This window comes from Thamnophis elegans, chromosome Z, assembly GCF_009769535.1.
Source record: "Thamnophis elegans isolate rThaEle1 chromosome Z, rThaEle1.pri, whole genome shotgun sequence".
NCBI classification, from domain to species: Eukaryota; Metazoa; Chordata; class Lepidosauria; order Squamata; family Colubridae; genus Thamnophis; species Thamnophis elegans.
In genome coordinates, this window is record NC_045558.1 from 122,114,967 (window position 1) to 122,138,051 (window position 23,085).

Here is a 23,085-nt window from a genome sequence, read left to right on the forward strand (position 1 = left end):
TTTTACAGACCCTAATGCCACAGGAAGTCAGTTGCAGGAAACAAAAGGCACTTACAACATACAAGCATATACGTTACAAATACAAAGCATAATATATGTGTGTTACAGAAAACAAATGTTTCTACTAAAAGCAACAAGTTTGCATTCTTTTTACTATTTCTCTTCAATACTTATATATTATTTTATACATGCTTGGCAAAATAAAATAAATAAATCTGTAATCCAAGTAGAACAAGTTGAATCCCCCCCTCCCAATGTGATTGTGAGGATCAAATTCTTGCATTAACCTTACCTGGAGAATAGATTCCAACGGAAAATGAAGAATGCCTGTTTTTCTTGACCTCTCAGCAACCTATGATATTGTCTGGAGAGAAGGACTACCTCACTTTGGTCGAAATTGAACAGAATTAGGTGTGACATTGTCTTGGAAGACATGTCTATCTGGATTCAGTTCCAAGTGGGGAGAAAGACACTGGAAAGATGGTTTAATGGTGGACAGGGCCCGTGGTTTGAGGTCCTGAGCAATAGAGTACATGGGAGAATGTATGTATGTATGTATGTATGTATGTATGTATGTATGTGTGTGTGTGTGTATGTATATGTATACACGTACACACACACACTCTCTCTCTCTCTCTTGGGCTTTGAACTTGCTTCCTGTTCATGAATAAGAAATATATTCTGACTGATTGTCAGACTCCTTTGTCTGTTGTCTTGAGTCCCAGACTTGGTTGAATCTTGCTGGGTGATGTAATGAAGGGGATTTTGGCAATTCCTATTATGGCTTAATGGCTTTGTTCTGGTTTGGATCTTGAGTGAAGGTTAATCCTATCACCCTGGAGCTGAAGGTCTTTTTTCTTCTAAATAAGTTGGCACCAAAATGTCTGCTGGGGCTGAGCTTCTGTATCCCTTAAGATTTCTATTTCTCTTTTAATGGGAAATATTATACCTTTTAATATTTCCTAGAATATTTCATTTTTCTAGGAGAAGGGTGGGTGCTAACTTTCTACAGCTGGAAGAAATGCCTGTGCCCTATATCAGTGGGGAATGGAAAGATTCCTCTTGTTGTGATTGTGTTGCTGCTATGCAAACTATTAAATATATCATGCATATATGTCCATGACATGCATTCTAGTCTAGAAGATCTACATAAAGCAATGTCAGAAGTGATCGCCTGGATAGCTGAGTTGGATATCCAATTATGAGGCCACTGCCAAACCCCTGTAGAAGTTTTACTTATCCGAACTGTGTATATATGTTTACTTCCTTTTTATCATGTTCTCATCTTCATCATCTCATCTCATTAAATGTATCATCATCATTTCATTGAATGTATCTTGCCTTTTTATGTACACTGAGAGCATATGCAGCAAAGACAAATTCCTTGTGTGTTCCATCACACTTGGCCAATAAAGAATTCTATTCTATTCTATTCTATTCTATTCTATTCTATTCTATTCTATTCTATTCTATTCTATTCTATTCTATACTAAATATTAATTACTTGATAGTTGCTACCTGATTTAAAATAAGGTGATTTATTACTGAATTATCATTGTGTTCGTATTTTACTGTGCCTGCTCGGTTTGATTTGGCTAAGCTGCAAAAATGTAAAACAAATATATGGTCATATAGCAAATAAGGTGGATGTAAATTCCTTTGAGTTGGGACCAATAGCACAACTGTTGTGGTTAATCTTCCCGGCCTGGGGGCAAAAGTGAACTTGATGAGAGAAATGTTCTGTAGCTTTCTTCTAGGCTGACTTTGTGTTACATTGATTATATCTCCAAATTTCCATTATATGAATGCATGATTGGTAAATAACATTCCTCAAGGTGCCCAAAGATTACAATAAATTTACTGAAACCAACAAGTGAAGGAAAAAGATGGGGCAAAAGAGTGCAGTCAGTGCAATTATACATAACCAAAGCAAGGTAGGAAACAGATTTTAGCAGATTTAACTCGGTTCTGCTACTATTTCTTAGCAAACGGGGGTAGGATAGAAAATAAAGCAGGAACGCTGGACATTAAGAAAAATTCCACCACGACTCCTTAATTCTTTTTCCTCCATCACAATGCATGCTGGGAGATGTAGTTCTGAGCTCTCCACGTGCCCGCTTTCCAAAGCATGCCGGGAAATGTAGTTCTTCCACTCCTGCTTTGAATCGTGGTTCCTGTTCCACGTTACTTCCCCAGCTGGGCATGAACGGAGCAGGAGAGCCGGATCCGGGCGGTGGGGGCTACAAAAGGCGTTATAGAGCCTTAAAAAGGAGGCTCAAATTCCTAATTTATGTAAGCGGCCGGGAATTTCGGGGGTGGGGAGGAAGGGAATTGGTGCTGGCAGAACGAAAGGGAGTGGGTTGGAGGAGCAAATGTTTTAGGAAAACCTAGGCATGGGGATGGGGGGGGGGGTGTGAGAATAATAAGGGGAATTTTACCAGAAAGAATAAATGGTGAAAATCATATTGACCGCATGCTTCCCAGACATTTAAAGAGATTCTGGCATTTGGGGAGGAAAGGCAACACTTGTGGATATTGAGTAAATTTAGGGGCCATGACAGGTGAGACGAGGATCAGAGACAAAAGACCTTCCACGTGAATGTTGTAAAAGGATTATTACAGAGAGGGTTATAAAGCGGTATATAAGTCTAAGCACTATTGCTATTATTTTGCCCATGGGTCCATAAAAAGGCATATACATGTTTAACTATGAATATATATAATTTGGTGTTCCCAACCTTGAAAACTGAATGGATTTCAATTCCCAGAAGTCCCCAGACTTGCTAAGGTTAAAAAACCCTGCTCCAGAAGCTCTGGTTCGAACTGACCTAGGTTGTTTTGTTGGGAGCAGCTGAGAAATAATTTGTCCTTGCTTTATTCCGGGATGTGTTTTGGAACTGTCTGTCTCCAGACAGCCTTAGTGGTCATCCACTCAGCAATTAGTCAGATCCAACTAACTTTAGTTTTTACAGGTCAGCGTGTAACATAGACATCTACAATTTGTGACTGACTACTTTGCTGACCAGCTTGGTAAACTATTACTGTTTGCTGAAGCGTCACATGTTAGATGAACCCAGCAATTGTATTTGATTCACATCTTAAAAGTTCCTAAAGTTGAGAAACGCTGAGCTAACAGGCTACAGAATTTGAGGAGACTGCAAGAAAGGGGGTTAGTCCCACAGGGTGCCTATTTGGGCCCTAGACCCTGCTTTCCAAACTACAATGACTGGATTCACATAATATGATAAGACAACCCTAAGCAAACAATTTAGTGCCAGAAGAGCCCTGTCAGTCAAATTCACAGTATAAAAGGGATAATACTAATCTGTCTTGGTGGTTGCTGGGATTACCTGCCCCCCCCCCACAAGACTCCAAAGATTCGGGGAGAATTTAATATATCTCCATTTAATACATACAGTAGTACCACACTAAACAACTATTTTCTTAAAGCAGCAATTCTGCTTATAGGGGAATAATTCACAAAACAATACAGTACTGTGAAAAGGTAACACGAATAATCATATTACATTGATGATGCAGATAGTCCTCAATTTATGAGTGGTTGCTTAGTGATAGTTTGAAGTTATGACAGGCTCTTTCAGACACTTTCCAAAGCTAACTAGAAAGTGATTCAGGTTTGTTTGGAGTTGTCACACGAGAGCATATTGGGCGGTCGGCAGTTGGCCCACATTTATGGCCATATGCATAAAACCTATGGTTTTATGACCCTATTTTATTATAGTTTTGTCTGAATCGACATTTACTTCCAGTTTTTGGCAAAAAGTGGTCCATAACAAACAATGGATTCGCTTAACGACTGCTGCAAAAAAAGTTACAAAAACAGGCTGGTCACGTGGGTGAACTGCACTATGACTCACAATCATAATGGGCAGGCTCCATTATGGTCATAAGTGGAGGACTGCCAGTAATGAACTAGGGAGCCAGCTCAAGCAGGAATACAAAATCTGACCAAATACTGAAATGTAAACAATTAGCAATTGGCTGCTACTTGATGGCTCCGAAAAGCTGCAAAATTTTTGCTGTGTCTATTTGCATTATTTTTATGGAGGGGAAGGATCAACCCCCCCAAAGAGGAAGAATGAACCACGGGTGGCAACTGGAATGTTGCCTAGCATTAACTTAATCTTTCCAGATCCTAGAGACTCGGTGTATGTGGACAAGTGAAATAGAACATATATTGGAATGCTGATTGTATAGGTAGTCCTCAATTTATTACAGTTCATTTAGTGACTGTTTAAAGTTACAATAGCACAGGAAAAAAGGGACGTATGACTGCTGTTCACACTTACAACCTTTGTACTATCCCTGTGATCATGTAATAAAAATTCAGATGCTTGGCAACTGGTTCGGACTTGTGACTGTTCCTGTGTCCAAAGAGATCATGGAATCCCCGTATGTGACCTTCTAATAAGCAAAGTCAACGGGGAAGCCAGTTTCACTAATAACCATGTTACTAACTGATCAACTGCAGTGATTTACTTAACTATGGTGGCAAGAAAGGCCGTAAAATGGGGTGAAAGTCAGTTAACAACAGAAATTTTGGGCTCAGTTGTGGTTGTAAGTCAAGGACTACCTGTATGCTAATCATATATTGATCCCCATTACTTGATGTAAGGGTATGTTGGAAGTAAATTGAATTTTCTCCTACAAGCTACTATCCATTTTATGACCCAGTGAATTGCTACTTTTACAGTTAAGGCAGCAAGTTTGAAAAGATTACAGATAGCCCTTGACTGACAACCACAACTGAGTCCAAAATTTCTGTTCCTAACACAGTTATTAAATGTGTTTTTTCGTCCTTCCTTGGTGTAGTTGTTAAGTGAATCTACGCAGTTACATTAGTAACAAGACTGCTAAGTGAACCTGGCTTCCCCATTGACTATGCTTGTCAGAAAGTCACAAAAGATGATCACATAACCCCAGTGCGCTGCAACCGTCATAAATGTGAGCCGGTTGCCAAGTGTTTGAATTTTGATCACATGATCATGGGGAGGCTGCAACAGTTGTCAATGTGAAACACAGTCATTGGTCACTTTTTTCAGTGCCATTTTAACTTTGAATAGTCACCAAACAAATAATTGAAAGTTGAGGACTACCAGTAGTAGATTCTGCCTGACATGAATAATTATGTTATGCTTCTATTTCCTAGGCGTCTAATGTGTTAAAAGTCCCTACTCTGTCTTCTTAACCATTTTAAAGTGTTCTGTTACAAAGATTCAGAGATTTTAATGGTATTGTTTATATTTTAGATTTAAAATTTAATGCATGCATCGTGTTCAGATTTTAATAATTCGAGTTTCGAGTTTATTGACATTTGTATGCCACCCACTCCCTTGGGACTCTGGGCGGCTCACAACAAGACAAAAAACATATAAAAATTAAAATAAGAATACAATTATTAAAATTTCACACCATGCATACTGTTAGTGTGGGGCTGGATACTAATCAACAGCCCCAGGCCTGCCGGAACAGCCAGGTCTTGGTAGCTTTACGGAAGGCCGGAAGAGTAGTAAGGGTCCGGATCTCTACAGGAAGATCGTTCCATAGGGCCGCCGCAGCCACAGAGAAGGCCCTCCCCCGGGGAGCCGCCAACCGACATTGACCGGCGGATGGCACCTGGAGGAGGCCCAATCTGTGTGATCTTATTGGTCTTTGGGAGGTAAATGGCAGGAGGCGGTCTCTCAGGTAATGTCTCATTTTGAAATACCTACATGTTGTTATTACTCTCAGAGTACTTAAAATGGTCTGGAGAGTTATTTAATAAACTATTCCCTTACTTACACGTAGCCTTTTAAAATAAATTCTCAGGAGCAAGAATGTTTCCAAGAAGAACTGAGAAAAGCACAAAGAAAACTCCTGAAAGTTTCACGGGATAAAAGGTAAGCTGATCCGATGAAGGAGGATAGGGGGTTTGTGAAATGAGGCAAACCAAATTGCCAAGAGTTCCCTCTGAATCAGAATACGAAGGCAGAAAGACAGAATCACCGTAGTACCGTTTCCCACTTGAGACTGGAATCCTCAATGGCTGGGTGGCAGGCAGAAGTCTAACTGGTCATTTTATTTATTTATTTTGAATGTTTGCCTTTGAAAATGGCAGTTTAATCATTTGAGTTAGAGGTATAAATAGCTGGGGCAGTACAGGTTGTCCTTGGCAACTTCAAGACCTGTGGACTTCTGCTGCCAGCAACAAGTCTTAAAGTTGCCAAGATTAGACACCCCTGGCGTAGTAGTTAAAACCCCCAGACTAGAAACGGGGGGCTGGGAGTAATAGTCCAGCTTTAGGGCGCAAAGTTAGCTGGGTGGCCTTGGGCCAGTCACTCAGATGGCAGTGGCAAACCACTTCTGAAAGAGGCTGCCATGAAGTGGTCCAGGTAGCCACCAGGAGTCAAAACAGGCTTAAAGACACTAAAAACGAAGCAACAACATCTCAGTTGAAGGGACAACATCTCTTTGAGATAGATGCAGCCACCCAGCCTGGGATTGGAAACAAAGTAAGATCAAACCTTATTAATATTTGCAATGGAGACTGTAAGATCTTAGTAGCAAGCAATGGGCCAGATTGGTCCATTACACTATTACTGGACAGAGGTCAACAGCTTCCTCTGTTGAGAAGTCAGTGGCTCTCAGCCTGTTGCAATGCCTGGATGGGGGTAAAAGTGGATTTGAATCTTGGATCTGCCATATACAGCAAGGATCCCCAATCCCCGAGCTGCTGATCAGCACTGGGATACCAGAAACTGGGCCATGCAAACAAGTTAAGCCCTATTTATGTGCAGGCAGCATGTGAAAATACTTCCTTGCCAGTCCTCGGAAAACCTCTCGGAACCGGTCCCTGGTGCCCCAAAGGTTAGGGGGCGCTGATGTAGACAGTATAACTTGAAACTTACAGATTGCAGTTGCTGGTTTTCTTCACATTTTTTTTGGTCAATTTTATTTTATTTTATATTGTTATACGTATCAATGTATGGATGGTGTGATACCTGAGTATCATACATTTCAATAAAAATAGACATAGTATTATTACTCATATTTATAATATTTCATTTTCATTATTTCATATTATTTACCCATATATTTTACTACTGCCCTTCAGTTCTAAACCTTCTTCTTACTCTTTCAGATATCTTAATAAATTGGTATATGCTATATTTCCCTTCTTATTTCTATCTCTATTTAAATTCCTCCCCCTCCTATCACTATTATATTCAAAGACGTGATAATAACATTTATTTTCTGTTTCCCATCTCCCATCTGTTTTGTTATTTATGTTTCCATTATTTAGTTCTTCACATCTGTTTTTATTGAAGTTCCATCCTTTCTTTCATTCACTATATTTCCTCACATTAATGACTTTGTTATTGCAGGTACCGTATTTTTCTGAGTAGAAGACGCACATTTTTCCCCTCAAAAAAGAGAAAATCTGGGTGCGTCTTACACACTCAATACAGCATTTTTTTGCCTCTCGAAACCCACCCCCTTTGCAAAAATGGCCGTGTATAGCCTTTAGGAGGCTTTCAGAGCGCTCCTGGAGGCTGGGGAGGGCCAAAACGACAGAAAAATGGGCTGGTTTTTTGCTTGTTTCCCCCCTCCAGCCCCCAGGAACACTCTATAAGCCTCCTAAAGGCTATGCATGCCCTTTTTTAAAAAAAATAAAAAACAGGCCCATTTTCGCAAAAAATGGCCCGTTTTTGGGAGGTCTGCAGGGTGCAAATTTTTACAAAAATTTGCCTCTTCAAAATCTTGGTCTTATGTTCTGAAAAATATGGTAATCCTCGACATAAACATTTGTTTAACCACCGTCAAAGTTATAATAGCCCTGAAAAGGTGATTGACAGCTGGCCTTGGCACTTAAGAGTAATATAGCATCCCTACGGTTGCATTATCAAAATGAAGTTGTTTGGCAACTGGCAGGTATTTATGATGGTTGGAGCATCCCTGGGTCACGTGACCATCATTTGTGACTTTCCCCAGTCTGCTTCTGACCAGCCAAGTCAGCGGAAGAAGTGGTGGTTTCATTTAAACCCCATTCATTTCACAGATGCCATGATTTGCTTAACAACTGTGGTAAAAGCATCGTAAAACCAGGCATGAATCATTTAACAGCTGCCTTGTTTGCAATGGAAGTTCTGGCCCCAGTTTTGGTTGTAAGTTGAGGACTACCTGCACCTGTCAACAACCTCTCTTTATCAAGAGCTACGAATCTCAGCCTATGAGCCATTAGAGGTACTGTATTTTTCAGAGTATAAGACGCACCCTTTCCCTCAAAAAAGAGGCTGAAAATCTGGGTGTGTCTTAAACACTGAATATAGCATTTTTTGCCTCCCAAAACTCCGCCCTCTTCATCAAAATGGCCATGCAAAGGCTTTAAGAGGCTTCCAGAGTGCTCCTGGAGGTTGGGGAGGGCAGAAATGAATGGATAATGGGCCATTTTTTGCTCATTTTTGCCCCCCCCCCCAGCTCCCAGGAGCACTCTACAAGCCCCCTAAAGGCTATGCATGCCTTTTTTTAAAAAAAGGCTTTTTTCATGAAAAATGGGCCGTTTTTGGGAGATCTGCAGAGTGCAAAAATGTTTTTTTAATTTGCGTTTTCAAAATCTTTGTGCGTCTTATATTCCCAAAAATATGGTAGTCCTCGATTTACCACTACAACTGAGCCCAACATTTCTGTTGTTAAGCGAGATACTTGTTTAGTGAGTTTTACTCTATTTTACGACCTTTCTTGCCTCAGTTGTTAAGTGAATCGGCGCAGTTAATAAGTAGTCACCTGGATGTTAAGTGGATCTGGCTTCCCCATTGGCTTTGCTTGTCAGAAGGTTGCAAAAGGTGTCATGTGACCCCGGGATGCTGCCATGGTCATAGATATAAAGCCGTTGCCAAGCATCTGAATTTTGATCATGTGACCATGGGGATGCTGCAATGGTCATAAGTACGAAAAATGGTCCTAAGTCTCATTTTTCAGTGCCATTGCAACTTTGAATGGTCACTAAACAAATTGTTGTAAGTTGAGGACTATATGTGCAAAAATCATTCTCTTGCCAAGAAATAATTGTAGATCAATTCTGGATACCTGCCTTGGAATAGAGGACGGCCCAGGAAAACGGCAAATCTTTGGACCCAGCTTAAGGCCTCGGCCTCTTCCTAACAATTAGGTTCCATCACAAAACCGCTGTAGACAAAAGCGCACTTGACGAAAGCGCGTACGTGACGTCATCACAGCGCGACGAAAACATCGCGCTGTGAGCGGTAAATTTAAAATTAAAGCGAAAACCTTACCCTAACCCCCCCCAAACCTAACCCTAAACCTAACCCTAAACCTAACCCTTAACCTAACCCTAAACCTAACCCTTAACCTAACGCTAAACCTAACGCTAACCCTTAACGCTAAACCTAACCCTACCCCTTAACCTAACCCTAACCCTAAACCTAACCCTTACCTTTATGTGAATCGGCTTGCTTTAATTTTATTTTAATTTCAATTTAATTTATTTTTAATTTTTTTCATTGCGCTGCTGATGACGTCAGGTACGCATTTTCGTCGAGCACGGTTTTGTCTACCGCGGTTTTGACGGGTCACGAACAATTAAGCATCAGGCCTGAGTCACTGCTTTTTCTTACCTGTTTCCTCTTTCTAGTTTCCTTCTTGATCGCCTGCTCCAGTATGAGAATGTGGATGAAGACTCCTCAGGTAAAGTGAGGCTCACAACCTCCATTTGATGGTGCTGAAAGAAAGAGGAGGATTTTCCCCTCTTTTTTTTTTAATAAAGGGACTTAATAATATTAATTTGGCTGCTGTGAATATAACATCAACTATTCAGGCTGGAAGAAAATGAAACAATGACATGGCAAGTTAAAGGATTTCACATCAAATTTATAAATCTTAACCGAATCTGACATCCTTATAATCATTCGTAGTTTATCTTTTAAAGATAATAGTGACCCATATTCCAGAAAAGGTACAGAAGTACCTTTTATTGGCTGTTAAATATTATGGAATTAGACCAGAGCAAATCCACGGTGGTAGATTTTCTGATTCTGACTGCCGATGGCATTGGTTAATTGTTAGATATTGCAGAAAACACCCTTGAATATAGATAGACTTCTGCTTACAACAACAATTAAGCCCAAAATTTTTTTTGCTAAGCGAGACGATTGTTAAGTGAGCTTTGGCCTATTTTATGACTTCCTTGATGCAGTTATTAAGTGAATCATTGCAGTGTTTGAGTTAGTAACAAGATTGTTAAGTGAATCTGGCTTCCACACTGACTCTGCTTGTCAAAAGGTCCCAAAAAGGTGATCATGTGATTCCAGGACACTGCAACCGTCATAAATTTGAATCGGTTGCCAAGCATCCAAATTTCAATTCAATGGTCATAAGTGCGAAAAGCGGCCATGTCTCTTTTTCCAGTGTCGTCCTAACTTTGAGCAGTCACTAAATGAACTGTTGTAAGTTGAGGATTACCTGTGTAGCTATGATGCCTGCTTGGCATTTAAAAATTGTCTCAAGGTGGGCTAGAATCATTGGTCCAACAAGCATCGTGTTTCTAAAAATTGTGTACAGACAGTCCTCACTTAACACCAATTGTGATAAAAAAACCCTGGTCATTAAGTGACATAGCTGTAACTAAAAGACCCCACATGACTGTGCTGCTTAGTGATGGCAGTTTTAACAGTCCTGATTGCTGTCATTAAGTGAGGACCGTAGAGGTCAGTGATGGCGAACCTTTTTTGGCTCACATGCCAAAAGTGGGGGGAGTGTAGGGGGGGTCGTGGGCAGGCATGCCACACCCATCATGCTATGCACATGACCCCAGCACACATGCGCGCACAACCAGCGCTACCCAACGTTTTTGGCATGCTTTTTTCGCCTTCCCCAGGTAAGGGCGAAAACAGCTTCTTCCCTTGGAGGCCTCCCGGAGGCTTCAAGAGCTTCCCTGAAGCCTCCGGAGCGTGAAAAACCGGAACTTCAGGAACAAACTTCCATTTTTCTCATAGCTTCAGTTTTAGTCCTCCGAAGCCTTCAGCGGCCTTCAGGAGACTTCCCTGAATGCTCCAGAGGGCTAAAACTGGCCCTACGAGCAAAGCAGAAGTGACTTCCGGTTTGCTCGTAGGGTCGTTTTTTGCCCTCTGGAAGCTTCAGGGAAGCCTCCTGAAGCCTCCTGAACGCTCCAGGGAGTTAAAACTAGCCCTATGAGCAAACTGGAAGTATGTTCCTGAATTTCCGATTCCCCGTAGGGCCGTTTTTTTTTGTGAAAAATGGCCTCAAAAGAAGGCCTAAGGCTGAAGTCAGCTGGCCAGCGCGTGCATGCGCACTGGCCAACTGACAGGGCAATGCCCTGCATACCCTGACAAATGGCTCCGCGTGCCATAGGTTCACCATCACACGCCTAGAAGAACCTTTCTTCTAGGGATTTCTTATCTCCTGCTGGCTCCCCCTTCGACTTTGATTGTGAGAAGTTGGCAGGGGAGGTTGCAAATTATGTGATTGTGGATGCCGCAACATTGTAATTGTGAATTGGCTGCCAAATGTCTGGATATAAATATAAATATAAATGCGGACATGCAATGGTTGTAAATATGAGGACCAGTCATAACTACTTCTTGTTGTGCTGTTAGATATTTCAAATTGTTGTTGAACAAGTCATCATTAAATGGGGACCACCTGCATAAGCAAGCATAGAAGTCGGTATCCATGGTTGAGGTTTAATCCTGTTCCCTTTCCTAAAGTATGGACTACAACACCCCTAGCAACTTTAAGAGGAGTGGACTTCAGTTCTGGGAGTTGAAGTTCACTCCTCTTAAAGTTGCTAAGATTGAGAAACCCTGGATCACGACTTCCAAAATTACTAGCCCTATTAATTAGGGAAAACTAAATTCTAGCCTAGGAGAGTAGGTTGAAGCTGCTATCATTCCTGCTTCATGCAGAAGGAAATTTATTTACCGTATGTACAGATACACGAACCATTATGTGCTACGGTGGCACAATGGTTGGAGTGCAGTACTGCAGGCTACTTCTGCTGACTGCCAACTGCCTGCAATTTGGCAGTTCAAATCTCACCAAGCTCAAGGTTGACTCAGCCTTCCATCCTTCCAAAGTCAGTAAAATGAGGACGCAAATTGTTGGGGTCAAAATGCTGACTCTGTAAACCGCTTAGTGAGGGCTATAAAGCACTATAAAGCGGTATATAAGTCTAAGTGCTATTGCTATTTTTTTTTTCATTTTTCTGGCTTGTTTTCCCCTCCTTTGAGTTGGTGTGAATGATTCCCCCTTTTCCACTTCTTCTGCACATAGCATCTTTTTATATTGGTGCTTGTAAAAATTAAAATTTAATTGCTATATTCCTTGAGGATCCGGCTGCTGATTACTTGTTAATATTTGATTCCTCTAGGACATGTTATTCTTAAGCACTTTTATTTCTGTATTATATTTTATATTTGGCTGACATTGGCTTTTTATTTTAATATCCAATTGCCGGGGGAGTTTTTAGCTGCCCCGTGAAGCCTCCCTATTATACTAATTTTTCTACATTTTTCTTCCTGCTCAGTCCCATTGGTGATTTTGACTAGATTGGATAAATGACCCATGACATTCTTTATTTGAAAGCTGTCTCTGTAAAGATGAATGGCTAGAAATTGAATGTTGACGTTGTTTTGGAGACGTCTTCATTTTGTTGCAAATGGGTCTGTTGCCTAACTGATCATCTCAGTTAGGAGAGCAAGCTTGCTGGCAAAAAGTGAGATGTAAATAAATTGGATGAGTGACTTGTTCCAAAACATACTCTGACTGTTCAGAATTATGCAAATTAGAAGTGTAGCTAAATGCAGATTTTGGTATCCGAGAATTTAGGCAGTGTCACGGTTTACTTAGGATGGTGTATAACATAGTTTATAGAAGTGTTTGCTTCTCAGGATGTTTTGCAGAGCCAGCTGAGAAAAAGTGGATTTTTATGCAAAGGGACTATATTTAGTGTCTGAAAAGGGAATCAATACAGTGTAGTTGGTCCTCGACTTACAACCATTCATTTAGTAAACATTCAAAGTTACAACGGCACTGAAAAATGAGACTTACAACTAGTCCTCGCTCTTAAAACTGGCACAGCATTCCCTGTGGTCACCTGATCAAAATTTGGTTGTTGGCATCTTACATGTGTGCACCAATAGTTGCAGTGCCCTGGGGTCGTAGGATCACCATTTACAAGCTTCCCAGCCGGAGCAAGCAAAGTCAATAGCAAAAACTGGATTTGTTTAAAGACCACACAATTCATTTAATAATAGCAGTGATTCTCTTAATAACTGTGACAAAAGTCAAAGATAATATTGGGTGCAACTCATTTGCTTCACAATAGAGATTCTGGCGTCAGCTGTGGTCGTAAATCAAGGATTACCCATATTTTGATCTTGAATCCAGAAAACTGGAGAGCTTCTCTCTCAGTCATTGGATGAGATCACCTAACCAACATCATCAGGAAATGACGCAAATGCACAGGGTAGCATATAACTCTCTGGCAGAAGGAGGTGGAGGTGGAATGACTTTGTCTAATTTTATTTCTCTGGAATCAGATTCGGAAGCAACAGCCTCCTCAGACAACAGTGATGGAGAGATGCCGAAAGGGACGGAGCCTCAGTCCCTCAAGAGGTGAGTATGTGGTGGGCTTCAGGATAGAGAGAATACGCAAAAATACAAACCAATAGATGACTACAGGCTAACGGGGCTGTTCTCTATAGCAGAGAAAAGAGGTAGAATTCTTGGACATTTTCAGCGCACATCCACAATTATTCTAGTGGTGGGTGAAGGAGATGGTCTTGTGAGACCAGGCTAGGCTTACAGGCTAATTTCTAATGTTGGATTTTCCCCCTTACCAGAGGGAGCCCTCTTGTGGAGTACTGTGAAGCTGTTACCATGGCAACTCCATTGTGCTGTACAGTAGAAGCCATTTTATGGCAGTACAATAGAAGCCATTTTAAGGCACAATAGCTGTATCTTAACAGAACATATACCCCGAGGTGTGTTAGGGGTATTTTACCCCCACAGTATTTTTTTCAAGAGAGTAGGTCATCTGTGTACCAAGTTTGGTTGAAATTGCTTGAGGAGTTCCAGAGTTATGCTGGAACATACACATGCACCCACCCATACCCATATATTATATTATAGTATAGTATAGCATAGCATAGCATAGCATAGCATAGCATACATATGTGCGTGTGTGCGTGCGCACACAAGCATACGTATATAAAAATAAATATTGCAGTCCATTTTCAATACATTAGCGGAAAAAAGAGTCTTGAGAGTTCACAAGGTTAAAACCAAATGGAGCAAAGCTGTGACTGAATCTAGATGTCTGTTCTGCTTCATGGGTCGTTCCATCTGTTTCTATGGAGCACATTTTTGACAGCTGTTCATCCATGACATCTCTTTCTGCTCACAGAAAACACAGCCCCCAGCTTGGCAGTGCCTCATCACCATCCTCCTCAGGTCTTTCTCTGCAGCCAACATCTGGTTTTGGGCTTCCAGCTTCAGGGACATCATCGCCCTACTTAGCCTCAGTGAGTAATCCTGCCCCCATCTAGGTAATAAAGTTGAGTAAATAGTTGTCCAACATGAACCCTGAAGCTGGGAAAAGACTTAACAGAGATTGATGGTTCCCCAGCCTTCAGGTGTGTTGAGAGCAAATCTCTTCTTGCTTTGAACTCTGCTGGTTTGAAAGCTGTAATCTATTGCAGGTAATCCTCAACTTACAACCAAAATTGAGCCCCAAATTTCCATTGCTAAGCGACACCAAATTTCTGTTGCTAAGCGAGATGGTTGTTAAATGAGTTTTGCCCCCTTTTACGACCTTCCTAGCCACAGCTGTTAAATGAATCATTGCAGTTGTTAAGGTAGTAACAGTTGTTAAGTGAATCCTGCTTCCCCCATTGACTTTGCTTGTCAGAAGGTTGCAAAATGTGATCACATGACCCCCGGGACACCACAACCATTATAAATACATGCCAGTTTCCAAGCTTCTAAATTTTGATCCCGTGACCATGGGGAAGCTGCAATGTCATAAGTGTGAAAACAGTAATCGGTCACTTTCTTCAGTGCTGTTGTAACTTTGAATGGTAAGTCGAGGACTACCTGTCCAAGAAAATAAGTCAGAAAACCTTGGTTTTAAATGAGTTTAGACAAACTTTCAACCAAATTACCTCAGGAATAAGAGAGTGTAGCCTGGAATCAGATAGCAAGGATAATTCTAAGCCAGTATTTACCTCAGTTTTCCTAAACTAAGATAACAAATCTGAAATAAAGGGTTTGTGTGTGTGTGTGTGTGTGTGTACACGTACGCGCGCAATGGTCTCAGCGGTTCCACCACAAAACCGCAGTAGACAAAAGCGCGGTCGACGAAAGCGCGTATGTGACGTCATCACAGCGCGACGAAAAAGATCAAAAAATGTAAAAATAAAGCAAAAACCTTACCCTAACCCCCCCAAACCTAACCATAAACCTAACCCTTAACCTAACCCTAAATCTAACCCTAAACCTAACCCTTAACCTAACGAAAAACCTAACGCTAACCCTTAACCTAACGCTAAACGTAACGCTAACGCTCTAAACCTAACCCTAATCCTTAACCTAACCCTAACCCTAACCCTAAACCTAACCCTTACCTTTATGTGAATCGGCTTGCTGTAATTTAATTTTTATTTCAATTTTTCGATCTTTTTCGTCGCGCTGTGATGACGTCACATACACGCTTTCGTCGACCGCGCTTTTGTGGAACGCTGTTTTGACGGGTCACGGGTCTCAGCATGGTTATGTTAGAGTGGAACCACTGACTGCTGCTAAAAAAAGCCAAACCCCAACACTATACATCTAATACTCCTGTTCCATAATATATGCCCCAAAGGGGCACCTTAATATCAAAATTGTCTGAATGCTTTGAGTTTGCCCAGTGTGCTTCTTTCCCTTAGTTGTTTCATTAATTCATGTTTTGATTTGCACAAATCATTGAAATGGAAAAACTCCAAAGCGGGTTGAATTCACAAATAGCACTCTAAAGCCAGAAAGCCCACTTCCCACAACTAAGATTAGCGTGTTTTACAACTGTGGGTGCTAGGACTCTTATTAGTTCTACTTGTCCTGCTAACCCAACTAATATTTATATCACAAGCCTTTGGCTTCATCTCATTTTTTTCCTCTGTAGCTTGGTTTTCATGTCAGTTCCATTTCACCTTATTATTTCCAAGCACTTAGCGCTGAGCGTAGGCATAAAAATTAGGCCTCCGTTTATCTTAGTCAATGGTAATTGGATGCCTGGAAGAACACAGCACATGATTCTAATACGTTTGGATATAAACTGGTTTTTTTTTTTGTTTTTTTTAAAAAAAGCCTAAATGAAGAGCTGTAAGTTTTTTCTGCATCCCTGGTTCCCTTCCCGAGCATTGGAAAAATTTAAATGTTTTTTCGACTGAGGGCATTTCATGTTTCTGCTGGGAGACATGTAAGCTTAAATGGGGAGAATGACACAATGATGATTTTTCTGGTTCCACCACAAAACCGCGGAGGACAAAATCGCGCTCGATGAAAGCGCACATTTGACGTTATCACAGCGCGACGAAAACATCGCGCTGTGATCGAAAAATGTAAAAATAAAGCGAAAACCTTACCCTAACCCCCCCAAACCTAACCCTAAACCTAACCCTAAACCTAACCCTTAACCTAACCCTAAATCTAACCCTAAACCTAACCGTTAACGTAATGCTAAACCTAACGCTAACCCTTAACCTAACGCTAAATTTAACCCTAACGCTCTAAACCTAACCCTAACCCTTAACCTAACCCTAACCCTAAACCTAAACCTAACCCTTACCTTTATGTGAATCGGCTTGCTTTAATTTTAATTTTATTTCAATTTTTAATTTTTTTCGTCGCGCTGTGATGACGTCACATGCGCGCTTTCGGCGAGCGCGATTTTGTCCTCCGCGGTTTTGACGGGTCACGGATTTTTCTCACATAAAAGACCCTGAGATGCGTTACGGTGTTTGCAATACTACTTTTACCTGGTTTTTCAAATTTGGCAAGTTTGTCCTCCTGGCTGGGGAATTTTGGGAGTTGAAGTCCACACAATTTTTGCCACCTCAGGAATTCTGGGAATTGAAGTCCATACAACTTAAGTTGAAAAACACTGTTTTGCACTAAAGGGATGTCATTTAGCTCTGCTATAGCCTAGTATACTTAGAGCATAGTTGTCATATGATGTCCAGTTAGGGCCCATGTGGTTCCTTTACTTTTTTAGAAAGAGTCTGTACTACTTTTCTCAGAAACATTTTCCAAACTCCTTACTGTGTCTCAAATGCAGTTCTTCCACTGTAGGCGAGCCTGAGTTAGATCAAGACCAATATTTGGTTGTATTTCTACGCACTGGGCCAAAATATGATTTGCCCATATATAGAGGTTAGTAATAATTTTGTTTCATCCTGGCCCAAAGGAGTAGATTAAAAAAAATGGAGCTCCTTGGAGTTTCTTTAACTCTCTGCACTTGGATCAAAATGTGGGCAACAAAGGCTTTCATGGATTTATGATGTTACTATTCGGTTAGGCCTGGATCTATTCAAAGGATCTATTTTGGATTAGCTCCTTCACCTTCCTTAACCAAATTAGAATCCTTAATTGTAGAAGGGCATTTAATTTCCCTGGTACAATTGAAAGTCCATCCTAAGTGTTTTTAGGTGAATAGAAGGGCATCTCTTTTTAAAGTTTACCCACGCACAAAAGGAGTCTTTGAAGCCATGAAATATGTCCTCTTATATTCCCTATTTTATGCTGGTACACCTTCAGGTTGATAACCCCACATCTCAGTAATTTTCCCGGTCATTCTGCCTGGTTATATTTATGTTTTTTTAAATTATCAAATCCATGGAATTCTGTTAAGTGTGACTGATATGTCCAGTTAATTTTATGATCTGCGTTGACCCCTATTCATGTAACCTGTTTTTACATTGCTAAGTTTTTTTATGTATTGGTCATTGAGATCGAGTCACTTCATTGTCTTGGCTAGGGATCTGGAAAACCTTGGTGGCCCACGTAGTATAAATCAGATACAAACATGTAGAGAATGAGTGTCTGATCAAGATGCTGGTGTTAATCTGTCTTGCGGGATATATTTGTAGACATATAACTTCTCAGAAAAAAAAGATGACTCTGGAGAACTATTTCCACAAGTGTTTAAAAAGAGGGCACCAAAGAATCCAAGCATTTGGGAAGGTTTCCACACTGTTGAGGGGAAAAAAACAATTAAGGAACCAGACTTGAGGTTTGTTTAGCATTTATTCTATTTATTTTATTTTATTTTATTATTTATTTTATTTTATTATTTTATTATTATTTTATTATTTTATTATTTTATTTTTTATTTTATTATTTTATTATTTTATTTTTTATTTTTTATTTTTATTATTTTATTATTTTATTATTTTATTATTTTATTATTTTATTATTTTATTATTTTATTATTTTATTATTTTATTATTTTATTTTTTTATTTTTTATTTTTTTATTTTTTTATTATTTTATTATTTTATTTTTTTATTTTTTTATTTTTTATTTTTTATTTTAATATTATTTTATTTTTTATTTTTTACTTTATTTTATTTTATTTATTATTTTTCAAGTGGAACATCTTATATTAAACAGAGAAAATATGATACTTAAAATTATTGTAATAATCTAAACAAAAAAGAAACCTTTCGAATAATTATATAAGGAATATAAAAATTAAAATGCAGAAAAAATGTATAACACTTATGCATCTTTATATAGCATGAGGCCCAGAAAATAGTGGTATGAATAACTTTTATCATTGGCCAGCAATAAACTGTCCATTATACATGATCCATAAAAATTGTGTCATATCAGTAAATGTTCATGAGTGTGAAACAAGGAGGATGGGTTACATCAGATTTTTGCAACTTGGCACCATCCAAATGTTATCATGCTCATCATCTTCCCCAAAACCCATGTTGGGTGGTCGTGATGAGAATGTTAGCCATCTGAAGAGGCCCAGTTAGACTGCCACTAGATCTGTGAAGACAATGACTTGGCCTTCCTTAGCTTGATGTCCTCCAGATGTTTTGATTCAACCCTCTCCAACTGGGGGGAATCACCTGCTCATCATTCATATTTTGATTTTTTTTTATTCCATCTCTTCCCTCTCGCCATCCCTTTCCCACCCAGCTGAATTCACCCACTTATGCTCCCTTCCCCTCTGACTACTTGGCACTGGGGCCCGAACCTGTTCCCCCCCAGCCTGACAGCAACGCTACTCGCTCTGCCCGGCGGCCAGCAAGGCCCCACACACTCAAGGTACCTCAAGGAAGGCGGTGGGGGTTGATGGAGACGAGGGATATATATATATATATACAGTCTTGCTTTAAGGGCATGCTGGATGTGGAATCTGTAATGCTGGATTAAACTCACAACTGCATTCACACTTGTGTGGGTGGGGGTTAGAGGAATGTGCAAGGTCGAATGTGTTTCAGCTTACAAACAAACACTGAAAAACTTTTTATTTCTTAGGGAAATTGCCCTGATTGAGTGGAGTGAATAAGAGCTATGATAAAAGAAGCAAGATGCATCTATGCTTCAAACTTCAAATTAACTTTGAACCCTGGTGCTGTCGTGGCTTGAGGCTTCTGTGAAACATTCTGTGAATAATACTGCACGCCTACAGCAGATATTCACTCATCGAAACTTGCTTTTTGATTTTCGTGCTTTGGGCTACAGTCATAAAAAGTTTCTAGATGAAAGCGGAGCTGTGGCTGGGGTTGATAAAGACGTTCAGCATTAAGTTGTGAGAAAATAATCTTATTGATTTATGGAATTTTTTACCGTGCCTTCCATCTTCGTGACTGGGCTAACAAATACTAGGCTATGTTTGTGTAATATGGTATATCAAATCCGCATTAGGTGGCCCACAGAGTAAAGTGAGGCAGGGAATTCAGGGCGAAGGCAGGAGCTGTAGAGGTGTTGCTAGTAGTAACATGGTCAGATTACTGGGCGCATCACTGTTCTGCCTCTTGGGGAAGATTTCTGGAGCATATGGCCCTAAGGCACCCATTTTGCCCATGAGGCCCAAAGCTGTTGAAAAATGGTGGGAGAATTGTTGGCACTTGGAATGCTCTTGAGGGATATGGTGGATCTTATGTAGTTTGTGGGTTGTGAATGTCTCAACTCTACGTTTAAGCCAGGGGTCCCCAAACATGGTATCTTTAAGACTTGTGGACTTCAACTCCCAGAATTCCCTGGCTGGGAAATTCTGGGAGTTGAAATCCACAAGTCTTAAAGGTGTCAAGTTTGGAGACTCCTGGCTTAAGCCATAAACCACGCTTATCAAATGCCAGTGGTTGGATTTGGACAAAGAACCAAAGCATCCTTTGGGTCAGGATGATGTGAAAAGCCAGATCTCCATGGGACCATGAAAGAAAGTGAGGAGGAGGAAAAAAGGAAGAAAAAGCCACAAGATCCAACATTCGCCTGAGTTTTTCTCTCTTTCTTGTCATCTGCAGCTCCCGCTGCCCCCAGCGTCCCACTCGGACTGTTCCTCCGTCGTGGTGGGATTACCTTTTCCTTCACCCAGAGGGACTCCCAAGCTGCCACCCCCTACAATCCTCAGCACGGTGCCCCACCAGATGTTTAGCGACGCAGGGGAGGGAAGCGGCGAAGATCCCCTGGATGGTGACGATGAGCTGGTCATCGACATCCCTGAATGACAGTGGCAAAGCCGGCGCATCATTTGAAAGGACACAGGCCTCTAGGTTGCTTGTGAGGGGGATGATGCCCCTAAACTTTATTTTGTTATTTCTTTGTTTACAGACTCGGGGGGGGGGGGACATGCAAAACAGTCAATAAAGGGGATTCTGTTTTGTATTAAAAGCATCCGGTTGCGATTTCTACACTCTGTGTTCCTTTTCCTTCTTTGAAATCCTTGGGCTATTAACAGTGTGGTGAGACGTTTCCGTTATGTGACGTGCCATCACTTTACACACTGGTAAAGAAAAATCTACCGTTTTTCCCAAAATAAGACCTCCCTAGATAATAAGCCCAATCGGGCTTTTGAGCGCATGCACTAAAATAAGCCCACCCCGAAAATATTGCAACACAGTAGCAGCCATGAGGTGACCACGCTCTCCGCCTCCTGCACCTCAAAAATAATAAGAACTCCCCCAAAATAAGGCCAAGTGCTTATTTCGGGGGTCAAAAGAAAATGACCCTGTCTTATTTTTGGGGAAACACAGTACTTGAAATAATTAACATCCGTTGACGAGGTAGAGCTAAAATCTCTCTTTTGCTGCAAAGCAAAGTTCCCAAGAATTCAAGGGATTGTAAAAAAAAAATGCTTCAGATCTACAGGCAGTCCTCGACTTAACAACCATTCGTTTAGTGACCATTCAAAAGTTACAATGGCGTTGAAAAAAATTACTTACAACTGGTCCTTCCACTTAAAACCATCAGAGTCACGTGATCAAAATTTGGGCACTTGGCAACTGGCAGGTATTTATGACAGTCCATGCCCCAGAATCACATGCCCACTGTTTGCAACTTTGTTGGTTGCTTCTGACAAACAATAGGGAAGCCAAATTCACATAACAACTGTGTGATTCACTTAATGACCATGATTTGCTTTAACGCCAGTAGCGAAAAAGGTAAACTTGTTTAATCACTTAGTTACAAGATTTTCCAGGCTGAACCGTGATTGTAAATTGAGGACCACCCATAGTCCAGGTGGGAAGAGAGCAATAACCAGGGGTTTTTCTACTGCACATGTAAACGTTAGACATCTATCACTTCTCCTCGACCAACTTAAATGCAGTTTAACCCTCAAAATGCTTGCGATAGTTCTAGCTGAGCTGAAAACATCCCATGTTTTCTAATTGCATTTTTAGCTTATTTTACCAGATGGTTTCTCCACAAGTTGCTACTCACTGCAGTGCTTCATTATTTTTGCTACAGATATTTATATATGTATATATATATATATGCTGGTGGGAATACAGTAAGAAAAGAGTCCTCTAGTAAAAATTGTAAGGAAAAAAAGAATAATCTTTTTTATCAGTTTGAAAGAAGATAATATTTCTCAGGCCGCATGGGTGAATCAACTTTTAAGAGAAATGAAAGCGCTCACTTTACTTGGCTGTGAAACAATTGTATATAAACACAGATGGAAGACACTACCTCTCTCTCAGTGTTGATTCACATCTTACAAAGCAAACAGATTTATCACTTGAGGACTCCGTGTCTCTTGGTGAACAGCTAGGCTGTTCAGAGGAAGTGAGTGGTTTTAATTGAGGGGGTCCAAGATATTTTGGTCCCTCGGGAAGAAAACTCAAATGGTAACTCTCCCCCATTCTCCCACTCACATAGGGATTAAAATAAGAATAAGCTAAGTGGTAATTTCCGCATTTAACGTTAATTTCTGCCTTTTAATCACCAGCTTGGTTGCCTGTAATAGACCACTTCAGGCTAAAAGGAAGGCAGAATCTGCCCTGTACAAGTGTCAGGCTCCACAACTCTAAACTTCTTCCCCAAACCAGGTTAGGACTGCCCCAAGCCTATTCTGTAAACGTATCATGGCCAACTGAGCGGTGTTTACATTCTAAATGAGGAACATCTAAAAAGGCACAATTGCAAGCAATTCCAGAGAGAGAAAAGTGGCAGATATTGAGAAAACCTGGTGGCTGCGTGGAAAAGAACATTGAAGAAATTGCTGAACATTTTAGGAAGAAAAAGAATTACGGAAAGGCTCTTAAGAAGAACAGCAGATAATCCAAAAATGTAAGTAAATCATAGAGATTATATTAGGGGAAGGAGAAATAAATATTAAAAATACCTGCCCAATCCGTTTGTCTGAAGAAAAGTTACAGAAAACTTCGCTTTAATTAGAATGAATCCCATTCAAGATTGATATAGAGATTGGGAACATTTCTAGCTTGATTCTGTGGGCTGGTTGAATTGCCCGCTAAGGTATATATTAAAAGGTGTTCTCTGAACTTGTTTGAGAAAAAAATGGGTGATTGTGGTGTCAGCAGAGGAGAT

At 40.5% G+C, this 23,085-nt stretch overlaps 1 protein-coding gene across 2 annotated transcripts; it reads left to right on the forward strand.

Annotated features, from left to right (window-relative positions):
* Positions 1-2,149: 2,149 nt before the first annotated feature.
* On the forward strand, positions 2,150-20,945 carry INO80E (INO80 complex subunit E). Of its 2 annotated transcripts, XM_032237765.1 has the most exons (7): positions 2,150-2,292; positions 5,830-5,900; positions 9,653-9,705; positions 13,578-13,653; positions 14,444-14,561; positions 19,228-19,356; positions 20,559-20,945. In XM_032237765.1, the coding sequence occupies exons 1-7, from the start codon at positions 2,203-2,205 to the stop codon at positions 20,760-20,762; spliced, it is 741 nt and encodes a 246-aa protein (XP_032093656.1). In that variant the 5' UTR covers positions 2,150-2,202; the 3' UTR covers positions 20,763-20,945. The 2 variants fall into 2 exon arrangements, with proteins under 2 accessions (XP_032093656.1, XP_032093657.1); XM_032237766.1 differs by lacking the exon at positions 19,228-19,356.
* The last annotated feature ends 2,140 nt before the right edge of the window (positions 20,946-23,085 follow it).